Genomic DNA, 22,313 nt, shown 5'->3' with positions numbered 1-22,313 from the left:
CAACCCAGTACCCGGCTTAAGTGTGTTTGGACTTGAACATCTCTCTTTCACCTCTATCCTTCCATAGCCTAAAGGTGCTGATCGCAAGCAGAAAACTGATCGTGAGAAGGTGGAGAAGCGATCACCACTGGAACGCGAGAAGTACCAACCAGCATGTGAGAGCACCATCCTGACTGAGGTAATCCCATCTGTAGGTTTTTTCTGACCACCGCAAACGTGTATAAAACAAAGCTACCTATTCAATATAAGCAGCCACAGTCAGCTGTCCAAGAGGAAATCTCAATGGCCACTCTGGGAGCCAGTTTATCAAGGCTGATGTCATCTTTGGAGAACAATCGCCCTGTTTCACAGTAGTATCACCACCATAAATGACCATATATATAATGGCTGCATAATAGCTGTTGCCAGTTTCAAGGGTTATGAAGGTCAAGGAGGTTAGACTGTAGGAAATTTTTACAGTGAGGGTACAGTTTATAGTCACAGTTAGGAGACGGAATTGGGTTCACATTGTTACAAATATATTGCGAGTTAAATTACCCCTGAACTGAATATTGGTTTACATACTATTCCGACTTACGTGTGGTACTGTGACATATGTCACAGCACCATCTGTACTATCCAGCTACTCCTGTACTCAGCTGTAATCTGCAACTGATATAATGAATTGGAAGCAGGAAAAAAGGGCGCCGGTGGCTAGTGGACGAAAAGGGCATCGCCATAGACTCTAATGCAATTATCGTAAAAAAACAGAAAAAAGGGCGCCCGATAAATATCGTTAACGACATTAGAGCATTAAAGTTTTTGAAGTATGTTATCATTTTAGAAGCTTGCAACGTTATAGTTTTTGTCATATTATTTCTTTGTATGTACAGATGTTACGTTATCAAAGATATTATCGTTTCTAAGTGTAAAAGGGTTTTTCTGCAGGGAATGGTTAGGCACCACCGGGGGATGGGGAGGGTGGTTAGGGTTAGGCAAAACCCAGGGAGTAGTTAGGGTTAGGAAAAACCCAGGGGGGCGGTTAGGATTAGGCAACACGGGAGGGGGTTAGGCACCACTAGAGAAGGTGGTTAGGAACCACCGGGGGGGGGGGGGGTTAGGCGCCACCAAGGGAGTGGTTAGTTTTAGGCACCACCAGGGGAGGGTCTGTGTGTGAGAGTAGGGTTGGGTTAAGCTGTATTGTTGAATTATGTTACGATTTTTAACATTAATATATTTTCGTTACCAACTCCTGTCTGTTTTAAAACCGTATTTATCGTTAACCAATTTTGTTAACAATGTTTATCGTTATTGAGACTTCGTTATCCACTGGTATCATTTTGTTATCCAGCCGGGCTTTTTTTCTTCCTGGCGTTCTTTTTTTCATGCACGCAATGAATTGTATGTGTAGTACTGATAATTAAGAGAACATTAGTAGCAATGATAATACTCTTATTTCTATTTTAAGATACAAAGCTTTTTTTTTTATTTTTTTATAACATTAATTAATTCTGTCATATTTGCAATTACAAGCCACACTCTGTATTTTAAACTACAAAACAAGCAGTGCTAATGGCCCTTTTATCTTCCCTGCAGTAAAATTCTTACCCAAATCAGTGTCTGACTGCGTCTGATAGAGATGGCCCGAACGGTTTCGGTGGTTCGTGATCGCGGAGAACCACAAACTTTTTCGGAAGTTCGGTCCGCCCCTATACTAGATCATTAGGGTCAACTTTGACCCCCTACATCACAGTCAGCAGGCACACTGTAGCCAATCGGGCTACACTCCCTCCTGGAGCCCCATCCCACCTTATAAAAGGCAGGCAGCGTCAGGCATTTCACTCACTCGTGTGCCTGCAGTAATTAGAGAAGGGAGAGCTGCTGCAGAGAGAGCTATAGGGAAAGCTTAGTTAACGCGCTTGTTAGCTTGCGCCTTGCTGATTCTTATTGCTAAAAAAGCACCCCTCAACAGCTCTTTTGAGAGCTTATCTTGTTCTTGTGATCTTTTTTTTTTTTTTTTGTTTGTTTGGGTCAAGGGTCCATCTGACCACGGATGCCTGGTCTGCCAAGCACGGTCAGGGCAGGCACATTACTTACACAGCCCATTGGGTCAACCTGGTGACCGATGGCAAGCAGGGAGTATGTGGCTGTGTGGCGGACCAACTTGTGACACCTCCACGGCTTGCAGGCAGGCCTGCTGCCACCTCCTCTCCTTCTCCTCCTGCTACATCCTCTTCGCTGTCATCGTCCTCCTCCTCGGCTGAGTGGCAGCGCAACTAAGCTGGTGCTGTGATCTCCTTTCTAGCTACACAGCCCCAGCTCCCCAGGGCCTATGCTGCATGCCAGGTACATCGGTGTCACGCCATCTTAGACATGTCTTGCCTCAAAGTGGAGAGTCACACTGGAGCAGCTCTCCTGGCTGCTCTGAACAAACAGGTGGATCAGTGGCTGACCCTGCACCAACTGGAGAATGGCAACGTGGTGTGTGACAACGGCAGCAATCTCATTTTGGCTTTGAATTTGGGAAAGTTGACACGTGCTCAATCTCGTAATCCAGAGATTTGTGTCAAAGTACCTAGGCTTACAGGGCATCCTGAAGCAGGCAAGGAAGTTGTGCGGGCATTTCAGGCTGTCTTACACGGCCATGGCACGCTTGGCCGATATTCAGCGGAGAAAAAAAATTGCTGGTGAGGCGCTAGATTTGCAATAGCCCGACTCGCTGGAATTCGACCCTCCTGATGTTCGACCGCCTGCTACAACAGGAGAAAGCCGTCAAACAATATCTCTACAACTACAGTCAAAGGACACAGTCTGGGGAGATGTTCTGGCCGAAGTACTGGACACTCATGCGAAATGCCTGCAGGCTCATGCGGCCGTTCGAGGAGGTGACAAACCTGGTGAGTCGCAGTGAAGGCGCCATCAGTGACTTGATCCTGTATGCCTTCTTCCTGGAGTGTACCATGCGTAGAGTGGTGGATCAAGCTGTGGATGAGCATGAACAGGAACAGTTACAGGAGGAAGCGTTGCGGGATCAATTCTCATCAGAACCAGATGTTTCCTCAACACCTGCGGCAGCACAGAGGGGGGAGGAGGAGGAGGTAGAGTCGTGTAGGAAAGAGGAGTCAGATGATGAGGAAGGTGTTTATTTTTGAGGAGGAGGCAGCAGAAGAACAACCGCAGCAGGCGTTGCAGGGGGCTTGTGCTGCTCAACGCTCCCGTGGTATTGTTCGTGGCTGGGGGGAGGAGGAGAACTTACCTGACATCACTGAGGTAGAGCAAGAGGAGTTGGATAGTACGTCTGATTCCAACTTTGTGCAGATGGCGTCTTTCATGCTGTCCTTCCTGTTGAGGGACCCCCGTATAAAAAAAAACTCAAGGGGAATGAGCTGTACTGGGTGGCCACGCTACTAGACCTTCGGTATAGGCACAAAGTGGCAGACATGTTACCAACTCACCTGAAGGCAGAAAGGATGCTGCACATGCAGAACAAGCTGGCAACTATGCTTTACAGTGCGTTTAAGGGTGATGTCACAGCACAACGGAATAAAGGTACCACTGCCAGTAAACCTTCTCCCATGTCCACGCAGGCAAGGACAGGACGTTCTAGCGATCTCATGGTGATGTCGGACATGCGGACATTCTTTAGTCCAACGCCTCGCCTTAGCGCTTCCGGATCCACCCTCCACCAACGCCTCGACCAGCAAGGTAGCCGACTACCTGGCCTTAAGTGTGGATGTAGACATTGTGAGCAGCGATGAACCCCTGGACTACTTGGTGCGCAGGCTTGACCTGTGACAGAGCTGTCCCAATTTGCCATCCAACTTCTGTCTTGCCCTGCCTCAAGCGTCCTGTCAGAAAGGACTTTCAACGCAGCTGGAGGCATTGTCACTGAGAAGAGAAGTCGCCTAGGTCACAAAAGTGTTCAGTACCTCACCTTTATCAAAATGAATGAGGCATGGATCCCGGAGGGTTACTGCCCGCCCGAAGTCTAAGTCAGTCCCCACACACAGCATCTCTGCCTGCACGCCGTGTGACTGGCTGCCTGCCCCAAGACTAAGTCGGTCCCCACACAGCATCTCTGCCTGCAGGCTGCTTGACTGCCACCACCAACAGGGTCCACCAGGACTCCAGGCGGATTCCTGAATTGCTATACTAATTTTTCTGGTGTGTGTACATGCCTGCCTAATTTTTCTGGCTGCAATGCAGCTGCAACCACAAAACAAAAGGCATGTACATGTGTCAATTCCCCTTTGTGATCGTTACCTTGCCGCGGTGAAGGGGCTTGCGTATCACAATGAAGCAATGACCGCCGGCTATATGAGTGTGTTGGGGTTGGGGGGCACACCTGACCCAAGAAGATAGATGATAAGGTTGTTGCTTCATTGTGGACAGACCAAATTCGATCAGCTGGACACTCAGTCACTGTTGTTCTGTCATTCAGCTACCTCAACCCGGCCATATGGGCTTGAAAACCGCTATCGCCTGCACTCTGGTCATGGTGCGCACCAGTCCAGCACGGCCGTCACTACACAAACAGCTGTTTGCGGTGCATTACTCAGTGAGTTTGGTCTGTCAGAGTGAAGCAGTACACTAATTACACTCCCTGATTGATGTATACACATGCAAGATGTTTTAAAGCACTTTAGGCCTCAAATTTAGCAATAAAATGTGATTTCTGCCCTTAAAACGCTGCTGTGCATCAAATCCGGATTTTTCCTGGGGAGTTTTGGCATGTATCCCACTCCGCCAAGCCCCCCTCCAGTGTTGGACCCCTTGAAACATCTTTTCCATCACTTTTGTGGCCAGCATAAATGTTTCTTGTCACAGTGCCCCTAGTGGCCGGACCGCAAAATGCTTTCCAATCGGTTTCAGCACACAGACCATGCAAGCTGTGGTCGCACTCGGTGCGCAGAAACCGTTGGAATTTTGGCAGCAGACCGACTAGAAGGGAGCCTGTGAGTTACGGAAATTACACACTATTTCAGGGTATAACTGCCACCACCTCTGTTACCATGGGACAGAGGAGCCCACTGACTGGCTAAGTCTAGACCTGCAAATAAAAACAGTTAAACACACTCTATTCTGTCTAGCTAGTGACAATAGTAGCGTCTCCTCAGAGACCCGGGTTCAGTTTCTGTGTCGCTGAATAATAGGGTAGCGGAATAAACAAAATGACGTTTTAGCGTCGTTTTATTAAAATGCAATATTAATATAATCTGAAATTAAGAATAACTGACTCCGGCACTCCAATGCAGAGGTAGTTTATTCAAGCACAGTTGATAAGAACAACAGGTTACAGAATGGCTGTGTCAACAGCTGTTTTGCGTGTAGTCACGCCTCCTCAGGACACCAAGGCTTACCCCTTCCTATTTCCTATATGCCCAGCTGGGGGGGGAGGGGGGGGGCGGGCTCCCTCTTCAAGAATGCACAAGAATATATACCCTTAAAGGGGAAGGGAAACATATCTCAAGACACACACATACAATTCGAAGTAGATAAAACCCACACAGTTACTTTAAAAAGGCTGAAATTTTGTTTCTATCGTTAAATCCTAAATTGCCCAGCGCATTAGTCATTGATATCAGGGAAGCTTCTCTATGTAATAATAATTCTTCCTTAGAGCCCCCCCTAAATAAATCTGTGATTTTTAAAAGGCCAGCTACTTCTAGGCAATCAGCATTACCCCCATGGCAAGAATTAACATGGTCAATCATGCTGCATGATCCCACCCCACTCTTAATTGACCTTTTATGCTGCAGGAATCTGTCCTTAAGTGGCTGAGTGGTCTTCCCTATGTAGAATCTCCCACAGGGGCACCAGACGCAATACACCACATACCTGGACCTACAATTAATAAATTTCCTAACATGCCATGTAATGCCACCTATCTGTACCACTTTGCCCCTCCTCACAAATTTACATGCCGAACAATGACAACAAGGGAAGTTCCCTTCCCATTTTTTTCTCCGTCAACCAGTTTTTCAATTTGTCATAAATTGGTTTGAATTCACTCTGAACCAAAATCTTTTTAATAGTATTCCCTCTTCTAAAACTCACTCTAGGTGGTCTGCCGACCACTTATTTTAAGTGTTCATCCAAGGATAACACATGCCAATGGCTGCGTATCACCTGTTGAATCTGGCTGGACATAGGGCTATAATCAAAAATAAAATTAAACCTCTTTTCCCCAACTCTCTTTTTATCCTTTCTTTGAAGTAATTGGGTACGGGGTATGGATCTGGCCCTATCCAGAGCCTGTTCAATTGATCTACTCTGATATCCTCTTTTTAAAAGGCGGCTAGTTAGTTCCAATGCCTGGACCTCAAACTCCTTCACTATATATTAATATATAATTAATATATATAGAAAATTATTAAAATCAACAATTATAGAAACATTAATAGCCAGTATGAAATTAATAAGGGAGAAAATACTTAGTTCATGGAAGTATGTCCTTCTGGGAAAACTCATAAAGTTCTTGTTTGCAGTTCAGTTCCAAAGTCCAAACAAACCAGGTGCCAGCATGTCCTCAAGCTGGCAAGGATATATAGGATGATGTACAAAGTGGAGGCCTGAGGTCCGCCTGCTGGCAATGTGCTTTTGATGAAGCTGGTTCGAGGGTGTGGCAATGCCTGCCCCCTCTGAATTACCAACCAACCACAGTTCAAGTCCTTGGAGAGAGATTCAGATTTAAACTCATACAACGCTGTAACTCAAAACCGATAAATGCCACAGTGGTGCTGATAACAGATTAATATTACTCAGATGATAATTCCTATGACATCAGACTTGATTAGGGTAGGGGGTCCAGTTCCTGAGAAGTTTAATAACTTGGTTGTAGAGGCCCCTTGCCCCTCTAGCCTGGTATCAAAAGATTCAGCCCGACGATAAAAATCCAATGATACCACTCTCATAACGATCCTATTTAAGGTATTCCATAAATATGCAAAAAATCATAACTCCATGCTTTCCTAATCTGACTAAATGGCTTCGGGAAGTCTGAGCCCTGGCTGGGAAAGCTTCCTATAGCTGAACAGACTTTTGGTGTTTTACACCTCTGGCTAATTAACATCTAAGCGTTAGATCTGCGAAGGCCCAGATCCTAGTCATATGCTAATTACAAATCACAGGTCTTTCCCGTGAGCATACTTGGCTCTTATGAAAAGAACTCTGCTAACTCCTATGAAGACAGCAGAGACCCCCCAGGCTTGACTGCCTGGTATCCACAGACATAAGATTCTGAACTGGCAACGCAACGACAATCGAGGCAGGAAACCGATTGCGATTGCGTTTTCTGGTCTGACAGCTCGTCCGTCACATTTCTAGTTTTCAAAGTTCGCCTCCCCATTAAAGTCTATTGCAGTTAGCGGAAGTTCGCATGTTCGAACTTTTGTGGAAGTTCGCGTTTGTGAACCGAAAATTGGAGGTTCAGGCCACCTCTAATCCTTGATGTATAAGTGCTGCAGAAAACAGTGACCCAAGTTGGGTCGCAGAGATCTTTTGCATGGATAACTAAAAATTCTTAATTCTTTGCTAATAATGTTCTATTTCTTGGCTGTACTACACATACAAATCATTATCATAAGTTTATTTTCACCTCAGATTCCCTTACCCTTTAAAGAAGTAAGGGCTCTTTATTGTTCATAAGAATAAAATAAAGAGTTAGAATAACAACATTTCTTACACAGATCACACAATTCTTATGTACAGGATTTGTTCGATTCAAAAGTTTTTGAGATATTCGGATAAAGTTTTTCGGATTCAAGGAAATTTGTGATTCGTCCCATCGCTAGTTTTGCCGGTTTAGTGGAGCCAGAAGTCGGAGCTCTCCTAAAGTGTGTCCATCTTCATATGCAGCCAAGCCCTCCATTGTGCATCATTGCTCTTGTGTCAATCATCTGTGCCTCCTACTTTTTACATAGCAGAGCGAGTATGCAGAGCAGCTAGCTGCATGCTTGTTCCAGATGTGAAAATCGGCAACACAGCAATGTATATGTGTCAGCCAATGTATTCCGTTCACTTCAGCCTCATATTATGTTGTCTGATATAAACTTGTGATATTAGGTAATATGTCTTGTGATATTAGGTCATAACCTGAGTTTTGCAGTGCTCAGAGTTGGTCTAACTATAAATAATACTTTTTCAGTGCACCCCATGGCCAGACACTGAGGTAACCCGAAGTCCGAGCAGCACCCCAGGTCTCTGCATGCCACGAATTTGCAAAGTGTCTTCCCCTGAGAGGTAAGTGGAATATTCTTGTAACTCACTGATCCATAACTTTTAATGTGGAATTACATCAGAGTGCTCCCTTGCAAGGCCGGATTTGTACTTCTTACCGCCCAAGGCCGACTATTACCAGCCGCCCCAACCGAAACCGTATCCTACCACCTCTCTCCACACACACCCATCCAAAATTTTTTTGAGCCGATGGTGTCCACTATTGGGGCTAGTGCCGAGGTCTCCATGGCAACGTGAAGTGAATCAATCATGTCACATGGGGGAACTGGTCAATCAAGCGATATACAGGTGATGGGTGTGGTGGGAGCTGTCCACCACACACACATAGTCAAAAGTGGCTCACAATTGGACATTGGGTGGGGTCAGCAACACGTAAAAGTGAGTCCTGTACCCACTGCTGTCTCCAGGGTAACAGCGCTGGCCAATCAATAATTAAGAAATAGGTACTGTGAGAGGCTGCCTTCTGTATTCTGTACTATTTGCTGGTGCTGCCCCTGGTCCTTTCATCCCCCACACCAAGTGTGTGAGACCCGGCCTTCCGTAACTGCCTGGAGCTGCTGCTATGTCATTGGACAAGGTCTGGCTTTTTGCTAGTCACACACTGTTCACAAACGTTTGGTTAACGGAATGCAGCTGCCTGTAGCACAGCACAGGCAGGTTCCAGCTGGTACTAATAGTGCAGTTATCCTGACCACTTTCATTTGTTTGGACACTTGCAAATAATGCCCTGCAAATAATGCCCACTGTCTGCAGGCCGCCCCTTGTTTATCTGGTGCCCTAGGCCATGGCCTATGTGGCCTTGCCAGAAATCCGGCCATGCTCCCTTGTGTCCCCCTACGAAACATGAATAGATAGACATACTCGGGTGCGTTATTATGTAGCTTCTGTGGGCTCCTCCAGATATCCCTGCCTGCATTCTACCATTCATCAAAGCCAGATTAGCTGCAGTGGTAGAGCAGAGAGAGATGACCTACGTCTATAACCTGCTTCTCACTGCTATACTGATTGGTACCCAACCGAGTATGTGTTTCTAGTCAGTAAATACATGTAATCTTAGCAGATATCTATAAAATACCATAGTAATCAAAATGCTCTAATGTTTCCATCTTTGTGTTGGAGACTGTTTTGGCTGCTTGCATTATTCAACAGCTTAAAGTATTAGGGGAAAGGCACAGACAGAATTTTCTGGGAAGATTGCAGCCGATAGCAATGACAGTCTGGAGCACAGGAAGTAACCAGTGTCTGGACTCCTGACCAGCTGCTGAATGAGGCCTGCAAATGCCAAAATAAACACTTTACTTTCATGACTGTTAACATCTTTGCGCTGGTGATATAGGCCACGCTAGTACCTATGCTATCTGTCTCAACATGATCATGCAATGACACTGTTCAATGGAAACATATGTTATAGGCTTACTTGGGAGGTGTGTCAAGGGACTCTGCTGTTTCATAAGCAAATTGGTGTAGCATAGACGTGACTAAGTCTGCAGTGTACAGTTATGAAAGTATGCGCTGCAGGAAGTGCCTGGGGAAGGGGCCCTTGGCCATGGTATAAATAAGATCAAGTTCTGAAAATGCGTGCCAGCAAAGGATTAGGCATTGAACATCAGTAAGTTGGTAGCTCTGGATTCTACTTGTATTTGTCGTGTCATATATGCAAGACCTTGCGTATCTTGTTTAGCTGGTAACTAGATATTATCTTTAATGTCCCCCCAGAATCTGTGTATCCCCAGAATGTACATCAGACAGCTCCACAGAATGTGCCGGAGAGGTGAGTGTGTTGCACTTATTAATCATATGTATTAATCTACTAATAATATGTGTTACCGGTATCAGTATTAGAAAAGTGTAATTGCCTGCCTGCTTTCATTAGGTAATATTAGGGCTTTTCCCATTACATGTAGTGCAATGCAAGACACCTCACCCAGCAGCCGATATACAAATAGAAATCAGTCTGTGATATTCACTCCAGCATTGTGCTTCATGAAGTGCAGTACAAATATCAGTGTGCCGTTAGGGCCTTTTCTCGCTATACGAGTGTAATTTCAAACGGTACATGTTTCAATATAAACATTCCACTGTATTTGATGATTTTTTCCCCCCTATTTGAACACATTGCATACTGCATTTTAACACCTTTTGCTCTTCCAATGGAAACAATGGAAGCCCATGAAAGAACACATTAGGATTTATGGAAATGCATGTCTATGCTTTTCCTAGTATCCTTTACCTACGATATCCTAGGGATTACTGTGTCTAACCACAAATGAAGGAAAACATGCACATTGAAAATGGCATGCAAAAATTCATGTGACCACATTGGGCCTGATGCACAAAATCGTGGTAATACTGGCGTGCACAGAGAGCACATGGCAACAATACCCTTACTTCGGCAGCAAGTACCACTATAAGCGCAACCCATGGTACTAGAGTAGTGCAACCATCGCTATGATAATTACCGTATAGTAATACTCATTACCGTAGCAACGGTTGATCTACTCCGGTATCACAAGTCGCGCTTATAGAGTAACGGCACTGCTTCTAGAAGTAAGGGTAGCATTGCCATGCGTTGGGTGTGCAGGGGGATGATGATTGGGTGATTCATCAATTATTTTCACTGATTTCCATTTAGCGTATGTACAAGGCTTTAGAAGTCATTTTCCCCGTATACATAGAAATCTCCCAACCCAGCTAAGTCACGAGGTATCAATCTCAGGGAGGATGTTGCACCCCCTTCCCCCCATCTTCATAACAACCGTCAACATACAGGGGGCAGACAGCGCCTGGGAAATAACTACAAGAGAGCCTGAGACAACCTGTCAGGGGGCATAGGGTTCTGCCTTCTACCATTATTTTAAAGTGTTACCATTTGCTTCTCTTGCTAGGCTCATGGAGCAGGATAGGTGAACTAACATCTGAAAGTAAAACAATAGTAAAGGGGAGTGCAACAGGAACTATATGCAGCTATGAGGTGGGCCGGTTCCAAAGTCCCAAGGTAAAGTCAAAAATAGCAAAGTACCTCAGCGCAGATATCAGACTGATCTGTAAACAGTGTTTCAGGGATGAAAACAAGACAGTACCTGTATCAATTTTCCCACCTCAACAGTTCACCACTTGATCCAGGAGCATGGAGTGCTTGATGTAATCCCGATATCCACAGGTTGACTACGGCAGTGGCAGCAGCTCCATCCGCCGTACAAGCTCCACTCTCTGATGCCTCTGGAGGGCTTCCCCGGTGTCGGTGTTGGCTGACAGTTTAGTCAGGGCACTATAGCGCTGAACTGTAATAGAGGAAGCGAACATCAGTGCACACTGCTGTACAAAGTCAGCCACACACGGGGGAGCTACTTACTAGCAAGATTCTTGTTTATTAACCTCCTTAGCGGTAACCCCGTGCTGGACACGGGGTAAGCCGCCGCGGAGGATATCTCGGCCCCTGTTGGGGCGATTTTTATTCTGTAAAGTGCTGTACGCGCAGCTAGCACTTTGCTAGCTGCGCATACAGCTTGATCGCCGCCGCCGTGTGGTTAAGGTTAAGCAGTATTGCAACGTAGCCTCCACTACCCGACTCGAGTTTCGGCTTTCGCCTTCGCTTCCTCTATTATAGTTCAGCGCTATAGTGCCCTGACTAAACTGTCAGCAGACACCGACAACCAGCGTGAAACGCAGAAATGCGGAAACCGGAAGTTCGGGTTGTCACATGACTGGGGAAGCCCTCCAGCGGCATCAGAGAGTGGAGCTTGTACGGCAGATGGCACTACTGCCACTGCCGTAGTCAACCTGTGGATATCGGGATTACATCAAGCACTCCACGCTCCTGGATCAAGTGGTGAACTGTTGAGGTGGGAAATCATCGATACAAGTACTGTCTTGCTTTCATCCCTTAAACACTGTGTTTACAGATCAGTCTGATATCTGTGCTGAAGTACTTTGCTATTTTTAACATCTGAAAGGATTTCACTTACCCTTTATGTGCAGCTTCACCAAAATGCTTAGCCTGGGTAGACTGAGGAAGAATGTCTATACGATTTTATTGTTCTATGTGTTAAGGTGGCCATACATCAGGAGACTTGGCGGCCAATTGTCCATCCGATTTGATTATTATGATCAGAATCAGATGAAAATTGGCGCCGCCAATTGCAACCAATTTCTGGGCTGAAATTGGACACATTGATCGGTGTGACGTGCTGCGAGATTTAGGGACGATTTGCTTGCGCGGCCGTAACGGCAAGTGATATCGAGATGACAAATGCCATGAAACCCCTGGTGCTGTCCCCCCTAATGTGTAATGTGCCCCCCGTTGCCCAGTACACTATACATTGCCTGTCTGTGGCTGCCGCTTGTCCTCCGCTGGCTCCAGGTGCACTCCTAGGGAGATGTCTGCTCACGGGTGCATGTCATTTCGGCGCCACTCAGTTCGGTGCTGTGAGAGCTAAATGACGGCTTTCACCGCTGCCGCAAAATACCGAGGCGGCGTTAAATACTATTCCCCCTCCGAGTTGTCGCAACTCGGAGGGAGATGTAATTTGGGGTCTGGCAGCCGCCAGAGCCCCGAATTAACGCTACACGCCCCGCGCAGCATAACATTGCCGCTATGAGGCGCCCAGTTTCGGCGCTTGGCTCTCAGAGCCGCGCGCCGAAGTAAGCTGATCCGTCTGCTCACTGCCTCTTTCTGCAACAGTTGCCATTGGAGGACAAAGTGAGATGAACTGCTAAATTGTAACTGGAAGAGAAACCGCCATTAGTGAGAACTCTTCTCACCTGCTTTGGTGATGATTGTGAGAGATGCCCCACTACTTCTATCCCCAGTCATGTGTTGTGTTCAGTGGCATTTTCTATATTCTTGAGACGCTTTCATGTATGCCATAAAATTCAGCTAAATGTGTTAGAAATGGACTGCAACCTAAACTAGACTGATGGTCCAGCATATAGGTATTCACATGTATCCTAGTGGTAGCTATGGAATAACTAACGGATAGCGCCCGAAATAAGTCATAAGTAATGATGGCCACTCCTTTTTCTTTACTTCTGCTGCTTTTTTCTTGCCATAATACAAATTCTAACAGTCTATTCAGTAGGACTATCAGCTGTGTATCCACCTGACTTCTCCACAACGCAACTGATGGTCCCAACCCCATTTATAAGGCAAGAAATCCCACTTATTAAACCTGACAGGGCACACCTGTGAAGTGAAAACCATTTCAGGTGACTACCTCTTGAAGCTCATCAAGAGAATGCCAAGAGTGTGCAAAGCAGTAATCAAAGCTACTTTGAAGAACCTAGAATATGACATATTTTCACATATTCACCACACTTTTTGGTTATGTACTATACTTCCACATGTGTTAATTCATCGTTTGGATGCCTTCAGTGTGAATCTACAATGTTCATAGTCATGGAAATAAAGAAAACTCTTTGAATGAGAAGGTGTGTCCAAACTTTTGGTCTGTACTGTATGTGGTATTTTTTATAACCATGATCAGTTGTAGAAATTATTTTAGGGTTGAGGCATATGTCTTGTGAATTATTTTTAGTGACAAACTGAATCAAAAGCAGCAACATTTTTATTTTTACATATTCTGTACCAAAATAAAAAAAGCTTGTAAAAAAACCTCCAAAGTACTAGAATTTAAAATATAATACATAAATTGTTACTTTAGGGACTCAGTTTTTTAAATATGTATGAGGGTATATCACTGTTATTTTTTGCAAATAAGGGTTTGCAGTTATTGCTGGGGTACAATGAAAAAAACAAATATATAAAAAAAAAATACACCTTTATTTCCAAATAATAGATTATCCCCATACATTGCACTAGGGACATAATTTAAATGTTGGGATAACCAGGACAAATGGGCAAATACAATGTGAGTTTTATCTATGGTAGCATTGTTTATTTTAAAACTATAGTGGATGGAAATGGATTTGTTTTCTCTTTAAAATGCAAATGTGAAAATTGCTCAGATGCATAAGGTTAAAAAAAAAACCTAAAAGCTGAATGGTTAAAGGGAACCTGAAGTGAAAGGTATATGGAGGCTGCCATATTTATTTCCTTTTAAGCAATACTAGTTGCCTGGCTATCCTGCTGAACCTCTACCTCTACTTCTTTTAGCCATAGGCCCTGAACAAGCATGCAATACATCAGGTATTTCTGACATTTTTGTAAAATTTGACAAGATTAGCTGCATGCTTGTTTTTGGTATGATTAAGACCACACTGCTGCCAAATAAACCAGCAGGGCTGCCAGGCAACTGGTATTGTTTAAGGCTGCTTTCACAGTGGGACGTTACAGGTGCACATTAGAGCAGCCTGTAACGCAGCTCAACGCACAGTAATGAAAAATCAATGGGCTGTTCACAGTGCCCACGTTGCGTTACATTGTAACGCTGCACCTTAAGATAACGTACTGCATGCAGTACTTTATACGCGGCTAAGCCGCGTTAGACTGCTTGGAGGGGAGGAAAGAGTGGCTAGGCACATGGCTAATTAATATTCACTGCACAGTGTGACGTGCAGTGTTCACTTCCTGGAGCGGCCACTCTGTACGGCGATTGGCTGGCAGCACCACGTGATGCCGCATGCGTCCAAGAGTACGCATCATGGCATCACGGACGCCAGAGTGAGCTGCACAACGCGGCTCAGTCTGATGGCCACATCCAGCACTACCAGGCGTTGTGTTAGGGGCACGTTATGCGACCATAACGTCCCCTAAAACGCAACGTCCTGGTGGGAAAGAAGCCTAAAAGGAAATAAATATGGCAGCCTCCACATATTTCTCGCTCCAGGTTCCCTGGACCGCACCTGCAGTAGCCCGATGTGCCCATTTCACCTCTCCTGTGTAGAATCTGGCAGAGGTAACAGGACGTGAAGTATTTCTTAGTTTAGGTTTTGCTGTAGTTCATGCTAATCCTTTTTTGTTGAAAGATATCTTTCCAGTCTCTAATTGTTGTTTATTGGCTCCAGGGTCTCAGTCCTTCTGCGTCCATCAGCGACACCCAGCAGTGGTTGCTAAGGAATCGCTTCTCCAATTATTGCCGGATATTTTCTAACTTCACAGGTAAAATGATGGTGTTTTTTTTACAATATGTATCACCCTGGGGTTCATCATATCCGATTACTACACTGTGAGCTATGGCTGTGTCATCACGCCTCTCTGAAATATGCTAAACATAACATAGCATCCTGAAGTCAAAAGCTGAGCGTTTAAAGAGAACTCTCAAATGTGATGCATAATGATTCCCCTACTTATATCCGTTATAATTTGAATAATGTTCTCCCAGTTTATATTATGCTCTAAAATGGTCCTGAAAACATCAGGGCTGCTTCGGCCAAGAATGTAGAACGTGTACGCTCCCCCCCAAATACGTTAGCGAGTGCACACTGTGGTGTTATTGTTCTCCTCCTTAACCCTCCCACTCTGTCATAAGCTCCATAGCTCCTCCCTCTATGGCGAACGAACTTTGCTCGCTAGCCTGCTGGTTAGTGATGTTGCCTGAGGCATCAGGCTTCAATCCCAGAAAGCAACAGGCCTTGTACATATGTATAAGGCTTTAACTCATGATTTATATCCCCTTATTTATCTTAAAAGATTCCTGAGGCGAACATCATAATCTCTCTTTAATTACCTGGGTCTTCTTCCAGCCCCTACAAGTCATTTGTGTCCCTCGCCACAGTTCTGGTCCTCTTCTGTGCCACCTGTAAAGATCGCCAACCCACCTTCGCAGGCACGTGCGAACTCACAAACGCACTCATGTCATCTGGCCCACTGTCGTGGACACGCGAACACTTGTCCGTGGATGCGCAGAAGAGCTGACCCACTGGTGGGTTGGCGATCTTTACGGGCGGCCAGCGGGACACTAGGGAGAAGCGGAGCTGCAGCGAGGGACACAAATGACTTCTAGGGGATGGAATAGGCCCCAGCTAAGCAAAGACAGATTAAAGTACAACTGAAGTGAGAGGTATATGGAGGCTGCCATATTAATTACCTTTTAAGCAATACCAGTTGCCTGGCTGCCCTGCTGATCCTCTGCATCAAATACTTTAAACCTTTGACCCTGAACAAGCATATGAAGATCAGGTGTTTCTGACATTATTGTCAGATCTGAAAAGATTAGCTGTATGCTTGTTCTGGTGTTATTCAGACACTACTGCAGTCTAATAGATCAGCAGGGCTGCCAGGCAACTGGTATGGTTTAAAAGGAAATAAATATGTCAGCCTCCATATTCTTCTCACTACAGTTGTCCTTTAAGATCTTCGTTTTGGGAGTCCTTTAAATCATGTGTTATCTCTCCGTATCCATTTTAACTCCTGATTTATCGCTCCTTATCTTCTTCCCTCCAGAATTGGCTTTGTTTAGGGCCCTTTCATATTCACCACATTGTGCCGCACAAAACCGTGTGGCGGGTCCTGTCAGACGACACAAGGGTCATGCACGTTTAGCTTGGAAGTGAGGCATATTTTCACTGTAAAGTATGTCTCACTGTATGGATGCACCACAGTGGCATGTGTGGTCCGACCTTTCTGCACTGCAACAAAATGCATTAATTGTGAAAGGGGCCTTATAGTTGAGGTGAAAATCAGGTGATATCATTGATTAGATAACTTTTGTGACATAACTCCAGTCTCATATAGGCAAAATCTATGGAAAAGCAAGTAACTGATAAGTCTGTGACCATATGTTCTGCTTCCTGGGAAGGGTAATACAGGATGCTGAGGTGACATGATCACATGACTACGCCCAGCCAATCAAAGACTTGCAATTGGATTACAGGCATCTTAATGATTTCATCTCTGTCTCATGGTCCTCTGCTATATCTAGATATGAGATTATAGTCTGACCTGCAGAGTAGTCGCCACATGCGTCATCTGTTATTTCATGCTTACGGACAAAGGCATAAGATTAGTCATCCACTTTTGACAGTAATCATATAAAAGATGTAATGCAGCTAGACTGTGAATCAGAAGATCCATCACTCATAATAAAGATCAGATCCAGCCTACTCTTCTGGCTAGGGACACAGTGTAGATTTCACTTGTGCAGTTTCCTGACGTCTAGCACATTTATACTCATAGGTCAGGAGAATTCTGTACAGTGCAGTATGCAGTCATTTCCAGTTATATCCCCTCTGACTGATTAACTGCAATGTGTTACTTTAATCCTTAGGGACGGATCTCTTGAAGTTATCACGAAAAGATCTTACTCAGATTTGTGGAGTTGCTGATGGAATCCGTCTGTCTCATGCACTGACTGCCAGGTGGGTATGCTAAGCTAAGCTACAGTTAAGAAAAGCATACTTATCAGGTCAAAATGAATCCTTATTCCAAGTGACTTCTTATCGCCACATTTTCTTATTGCCAGTGCTTTTATCTTCTACTCAGTCAAGCTTTGTTCACATCATAAATCGCCAGCGCTATCACAAGTGAAGGGTTTTCTCCTCAGCTTTTCCCTGCGCTTTAAAAAGTATTTTTCTAAGCGATTTGTTTTTTCACTTCCTGACATCAGTCAGGAAGTGAACTCTCTCACTCGGTAATGAATAAATACAATGTATTTATTCATGAAAGCACTGGGGAAATCACTATAACAAAGTGGTTTTTCAAGCGTTTTGCCATTTTCCTATACCTTCCATTGAGCAAAAACGCTCAGAAGATTGTACAGGCAGAGCTTTGCTGAGCAGATCGGAAACAAACCGCTCAGATGTAAATTCTCTCATTGCACAAGCGCTTTTAACGCCCTAGATGTGAACAAGCCCTTAAGCTGGCCATACACTAGGCCGATTCCCGCTAGATCGACGGCAGATTCGATCACTGGGATCGAATCTGCTGTCACATCGTTCCCGCTACACGCCAAATTTCGATCCATTTCGTCCGATCCCATCGATCGCTCCGTGCGGAAAATTACCGTCAATCGCCCGCGGGTAGGGAGCGCGTCGCTAGCGGCGTTCGAGTGCCCGACGCAATAGAGCGGCAATACATTACGGCGCTCTACTGTTTAAACTTCCTGCCGGGCAGGAAGAAGTAAAGCATGCCGGACCTGGAGACCAGAGCTGAGACGGAGCAACGGTGACCGGGGCAGTTGCGCTGGTGGAGCAGGTAATGTATGCGGGGGGGGGGGGGGGAAGCGACGGCAGCACCACCACAACAGATTGTGAACAGTTTCAGGCTGAAATCGGTTCACAATCTGTTTGCAGTAAAGGTAGCCATACGATCCCTCTCTGAGCAGAGAGGGATCTATCTGTGGGTCGAATCTGATGGCAAATCGAACACACAGACACAGACACACACACACCTTCCCTGCACTCTGATTGGTGCAGAGGGTGAGATGCTAGTGGTGGATCTGTTCGGCATGTCAGGCTGTTCTTAGGCGAAATAAGGACAGGAGTTAAGATAGTGATGGATAGAGCAGTGGAATCTCTCACTCACAAATAAGGGATCCATCTGAAAATGGCGCCTGCGAATAATGGCGCACGGTGTTGCCGCTAATCCGTTTGCCGCTTATCGCTATTTAACGTTAAAGCCTTATTGTTGTTTAGCGTTAACACACAAAACCCTCTCTGTACCTATCCCTAACCCCTAAACCCCCCCTGGTGGTGCCTAACCCTAACCACCCCCCCGGTGGTGCCTAACCCTTATCACCCCCCTGGTGGTGCCTAACCCTAACCACCCCCCCTGGTGGTGCCTAACCCTAACCTTGACAGTGTTACATTAAATCCATTCACCGTTTTGCAGTTAAATAACTTCTGCAGTTTGGCTTATGTAGGACGCTATTGATAAATAACGTTACTGTGGGCAATAACGTCTGCTGTTTGGCAAATGAACGGCACTATTGATAAATAACGTTAGTGTGTGCCGTTTTTCTTCTTTTTTCCCTGTGCACCATTATTATGCAGTACTAACGACAAATAGCGATAAGCGTATCTTTTTAATGCGGCGCCATTTGTAGGCATAGGCACTGTGCGCCATTATTCACTGATCCGCAAATAAGAGGCCTGTGAAGTGCAGCTATATAGGGACAGGCTGCTTGGATGCAGCCTTACTTTCCCTTATATTACTTTTAGCAAACCCAAATTAAAGGAAATCTAAAGCAAGGTTTCCATATTTATTTCCTTTTAACCACTTGCCGACCGCACGCTTATACCGTGCGTCGGCAAAGTGGCAGCTGCAGGACCAGCAACGCAGTTCTGCGTCGCCGGCTGCAGGCTAATTAATCAGGAAGCAGCCGCTCGCGCGAGCGGCTGCTTCCTGTCAATTCACGGCGGGGGGCTCCGTGAATAGCCTGCGGGCCGCCGATGGCGGCTCGCAGGCTAAATGTAAACACAAGCGGAAATAATCTGCTTTGTTTACATTGTACGGCGCTGCTGCGCAGCAGCGCCGTAAGGCAAATCGGCGATCCCTGGCCAATCAGTGGCCGGGGATCGCCGCCATGTGACAGAGGACGTCCTGTCACTGGCTGCACAGGACGGATAGCGTCCTGTGCAGCCCCGATCACCGGAGATGAGCAGGTAGGAGAGGGAGGGGGGAATTTTGCCGCGGAGGGGGGAATTTTGCCGCGGAGGGGGGGGCTTTGAGGTGCCCCCCCCCCCCCCCCGCAACAAGCCTGCCCACCAGAGCGATCAGACCCCCCCTGCACATCATCCCCATGGGGGGAAAAAGGGGGGCGATCTGATCGCTCTGCGTGCACCCTGATCTGTGCTGGGGGCTGCAGAGCCCACCCAGCACAGATCCCAACAAACAGCGCTGGTCCTTAAGGGGGGGTAAAGTGTGGGTCCTCAAGTGGTTAAGGAATACTAGTTGCCTGGCTATCCTGCTGATCTGTTTGGCTGTAGTAGTGTTTGAATCACACACCTGAAACAAGCACGCAGCTAATCTTGTCAGAAACGTGCTCTGCATGCTAGTTCAGGGACTATGGCTAAAAGCATTAAAGGTAGATAGGTCTACAGGACACAGCTAGGTATATATATTGTTTACAGTGTACCAGAGCTGATAAATTAAAAAGATTTATACATACCTGGGGCTTCCTCCAGCCCCATCCGCACAGATTGCTCCCACGTCGCGGTCCTCTGCTGCCCACAGCTTCAGGAACAGGGTTCCGTCATTTACGTCAGTTGGCTCCAGGCTCCACAGGAGAAGTGCTCTCTTTACGCAGCCACTGGAGAGATACGGACTGGCCGTGATGACATAAGTGATGGAACCCAGTTTCCGAAGCTGCAGGCAGCGGCGTGGGAGTGATCTGAGCGGATGGGGCTGGAGGAAGCCCCAGGTACAGTGGCGTAGCTAAGGAGTTATGGGCCCCGATGCAAGTTTTACAATGAGGCCCCCCCAAGCACTCTATACATAACAATTGATACGGCGCATCAAAACCTGCCAATGGCAACTACAGTGTCAGAGGTGCAAGAGGGGATGGGAAGCAGTTTGTTAATGACGACTACTATTCAAAGCATCTATAGAAGTGATTATTATGAGCACAGGACCAATAGACAGCTAGTACTGTAGTTGAGGGAGGGCCCTTCCGTCCCAAAAGCCCTGATGCGGTGGCTACCTCTGCAACCCCTATTGCTATGCCCCTGCCCAGGTATGTATAAATCATGTTTAATATTTTCAGCTCTGAGTTCCTTTAAAGTCTGACTCCAGGGAATATTTTTTTTTCTTGTAGCTTGTGTGGAAATTATTTTTGTCTCTATTGGAAAAATGTACCTACTTCCTGTCTTGACATGCGTGCTTGTTTCAGGTCTGTCATGACGGGAAGTGAAGGAAAATGTTCCCAGATGACACAATTGGCAGTAAAAACCCAGATGTTGTTCTACTCACCCTTTAACACTATGGAATATTATATTTTTTGTGAGGTGTACTCTAAAACTGACCATACATCTATTAATTTTGAGGCCTAATTAAACATCCGATTTGTTAACTTTTTTTCAAATCTGATGAAAATTTGTGCTGCAACAAGCATGCCCAAGCGAGCGACGATTTAACAATTTTCAGGCTGAAATCTGTTGAATATATCTATCAAGTGTGCTGGAAAATCATAGTGAGTGTGTGATATTGCAACCGACCCTGGCCACTCTCCTCCCCCCCAATGTAAATATGCCTCTCCTCACCCCTGGTGTCTGGGCTTTGGAAATCTTACCTGGTCCAGATGCTCCTGGTCTCCCGTGCTGCTTCCTTGAGCACAGCCAGGCATGTGTGTGATATTACATGCACCACCACCTGGTGGCTGTGTGCGACAACACCACTCAAGGGAAGCATCGGACGAGACCAGGAGCAGCTGGAGCAGGTGAGATTATGATGCACAGACACATTAATCTAAGCCCTACGCATTTTAGGTTGATGCAAGTCTTATGTTAATACGATGCAGCTGACCCCTTCTCAGGAGAAATTCTAGTCCGTCAGTGACCGTCACTACCCAGTCTCTTGCTTCACAGTATGAATGGTCAATGAGAAGCAAATAATTTAAAGCTAATGCAAATGTTTACTTATACAGCTGAAAAGACCACTCCAGCAAAAAAAAAAGTAAGCAATTAAAATCTGACAGAACCGACAGGTTTTGGATTAGTCCATCTCCTCATGGGGGGGGGGGGGGGGGGGGGGTTTATTTACAAAAGCATTTCCTGAAGGGCAGTTTACCTACCAAAATAGTAAGATACCAGTCAGCCTCCCTACTCACTTGCACACTATTTTTTCAGACTTTCCAACTGCCATTCAGGGAATTTTTTTTTGAAAACCAAGAAAAACCTGACAATCCCCAGTGAGGCGTTGGACTAGCCCAAAACCTGTGGGTTATGTCAGATTTCAACTTCTTACCTTATTTTTATTGGAGTGAATCTTTAAATTGGGTTTAATTGGGCTGTTTTCAAGTTGTAAAAATGTGCATAAAATCTGTATAATAGGTTCATCAAGAATTGCATCTCATTGACCATCCTACTTCCTGTAGGATTGTTTAGCCTGTTATATCTTGGTAATGTAAACAAACATATGGTAGGGGAGTGGCAGAGGAGGCGATAACACTGCAGTGTCTAAAGCAGCTGTCAGACCTCACGTAGGTATATCAGCTCTGTGGGTAGGTCATTTTTACAAAGTAAGATGGCTGCTGCCATTACAC

At 45.7% G+C, this 22,313-nt stretch overlaps 1 protein-coding gene across 3 annotated transcripts in view; it reads left to right on the top strand.

The window, feature by feature from the left end:
* The window catches only part of LOC137541821 (upstream-binding protein 1-like), an 84,404-nt gene that overhangs the window by 42,915 nt on the left and 19,176 nt on the right, over window positions 1–22,313 (top strand). For all 3 annotated transcript variants that reach the window (XM_068263342.1, XM_068263344.1, XM_068263343.1), the window contains exons 7-11: window positions 68–178; window positions 8,126–8,220; window positions 9,934–9,988; window positions 15,181–15,274; window positions 17,382–17,472. In XM_068263342.1, the coding sequence (XP_068119443.1) occupies window positions 68–178; window positions 8,126–8,220; window positions 9,934–9,988; window positions 15,181–15,274; window positions 17,382–17,472 (446 nt within the window). The remainder of the gene's footprint in view (window positions 1–67; window positions 179–8,125; window positions 8,221–9,933; window positions 9,989–15,180; window positions 15,275–17,381; window positions 17,473–22,313) is intronic.

Source organism: Hyperolius riggenbachi, chromosome 12 (assembly GCF_040937935.1).
Source record: "Hyperolius riggenbachi isolate aHypRig1 chromosome 12, aHypRig1.pri, whole genome shotgun sequence".
Lineage (NCBI taxonomy): Eukaryota > Metazoa > Chordata > Amphibia > Anura > Hyperoliidae > Hyperolius > Hyperolius riggenbachi.
This window is presented reverse-complemented; position numbering and strand designations above follow the sequence as displayed.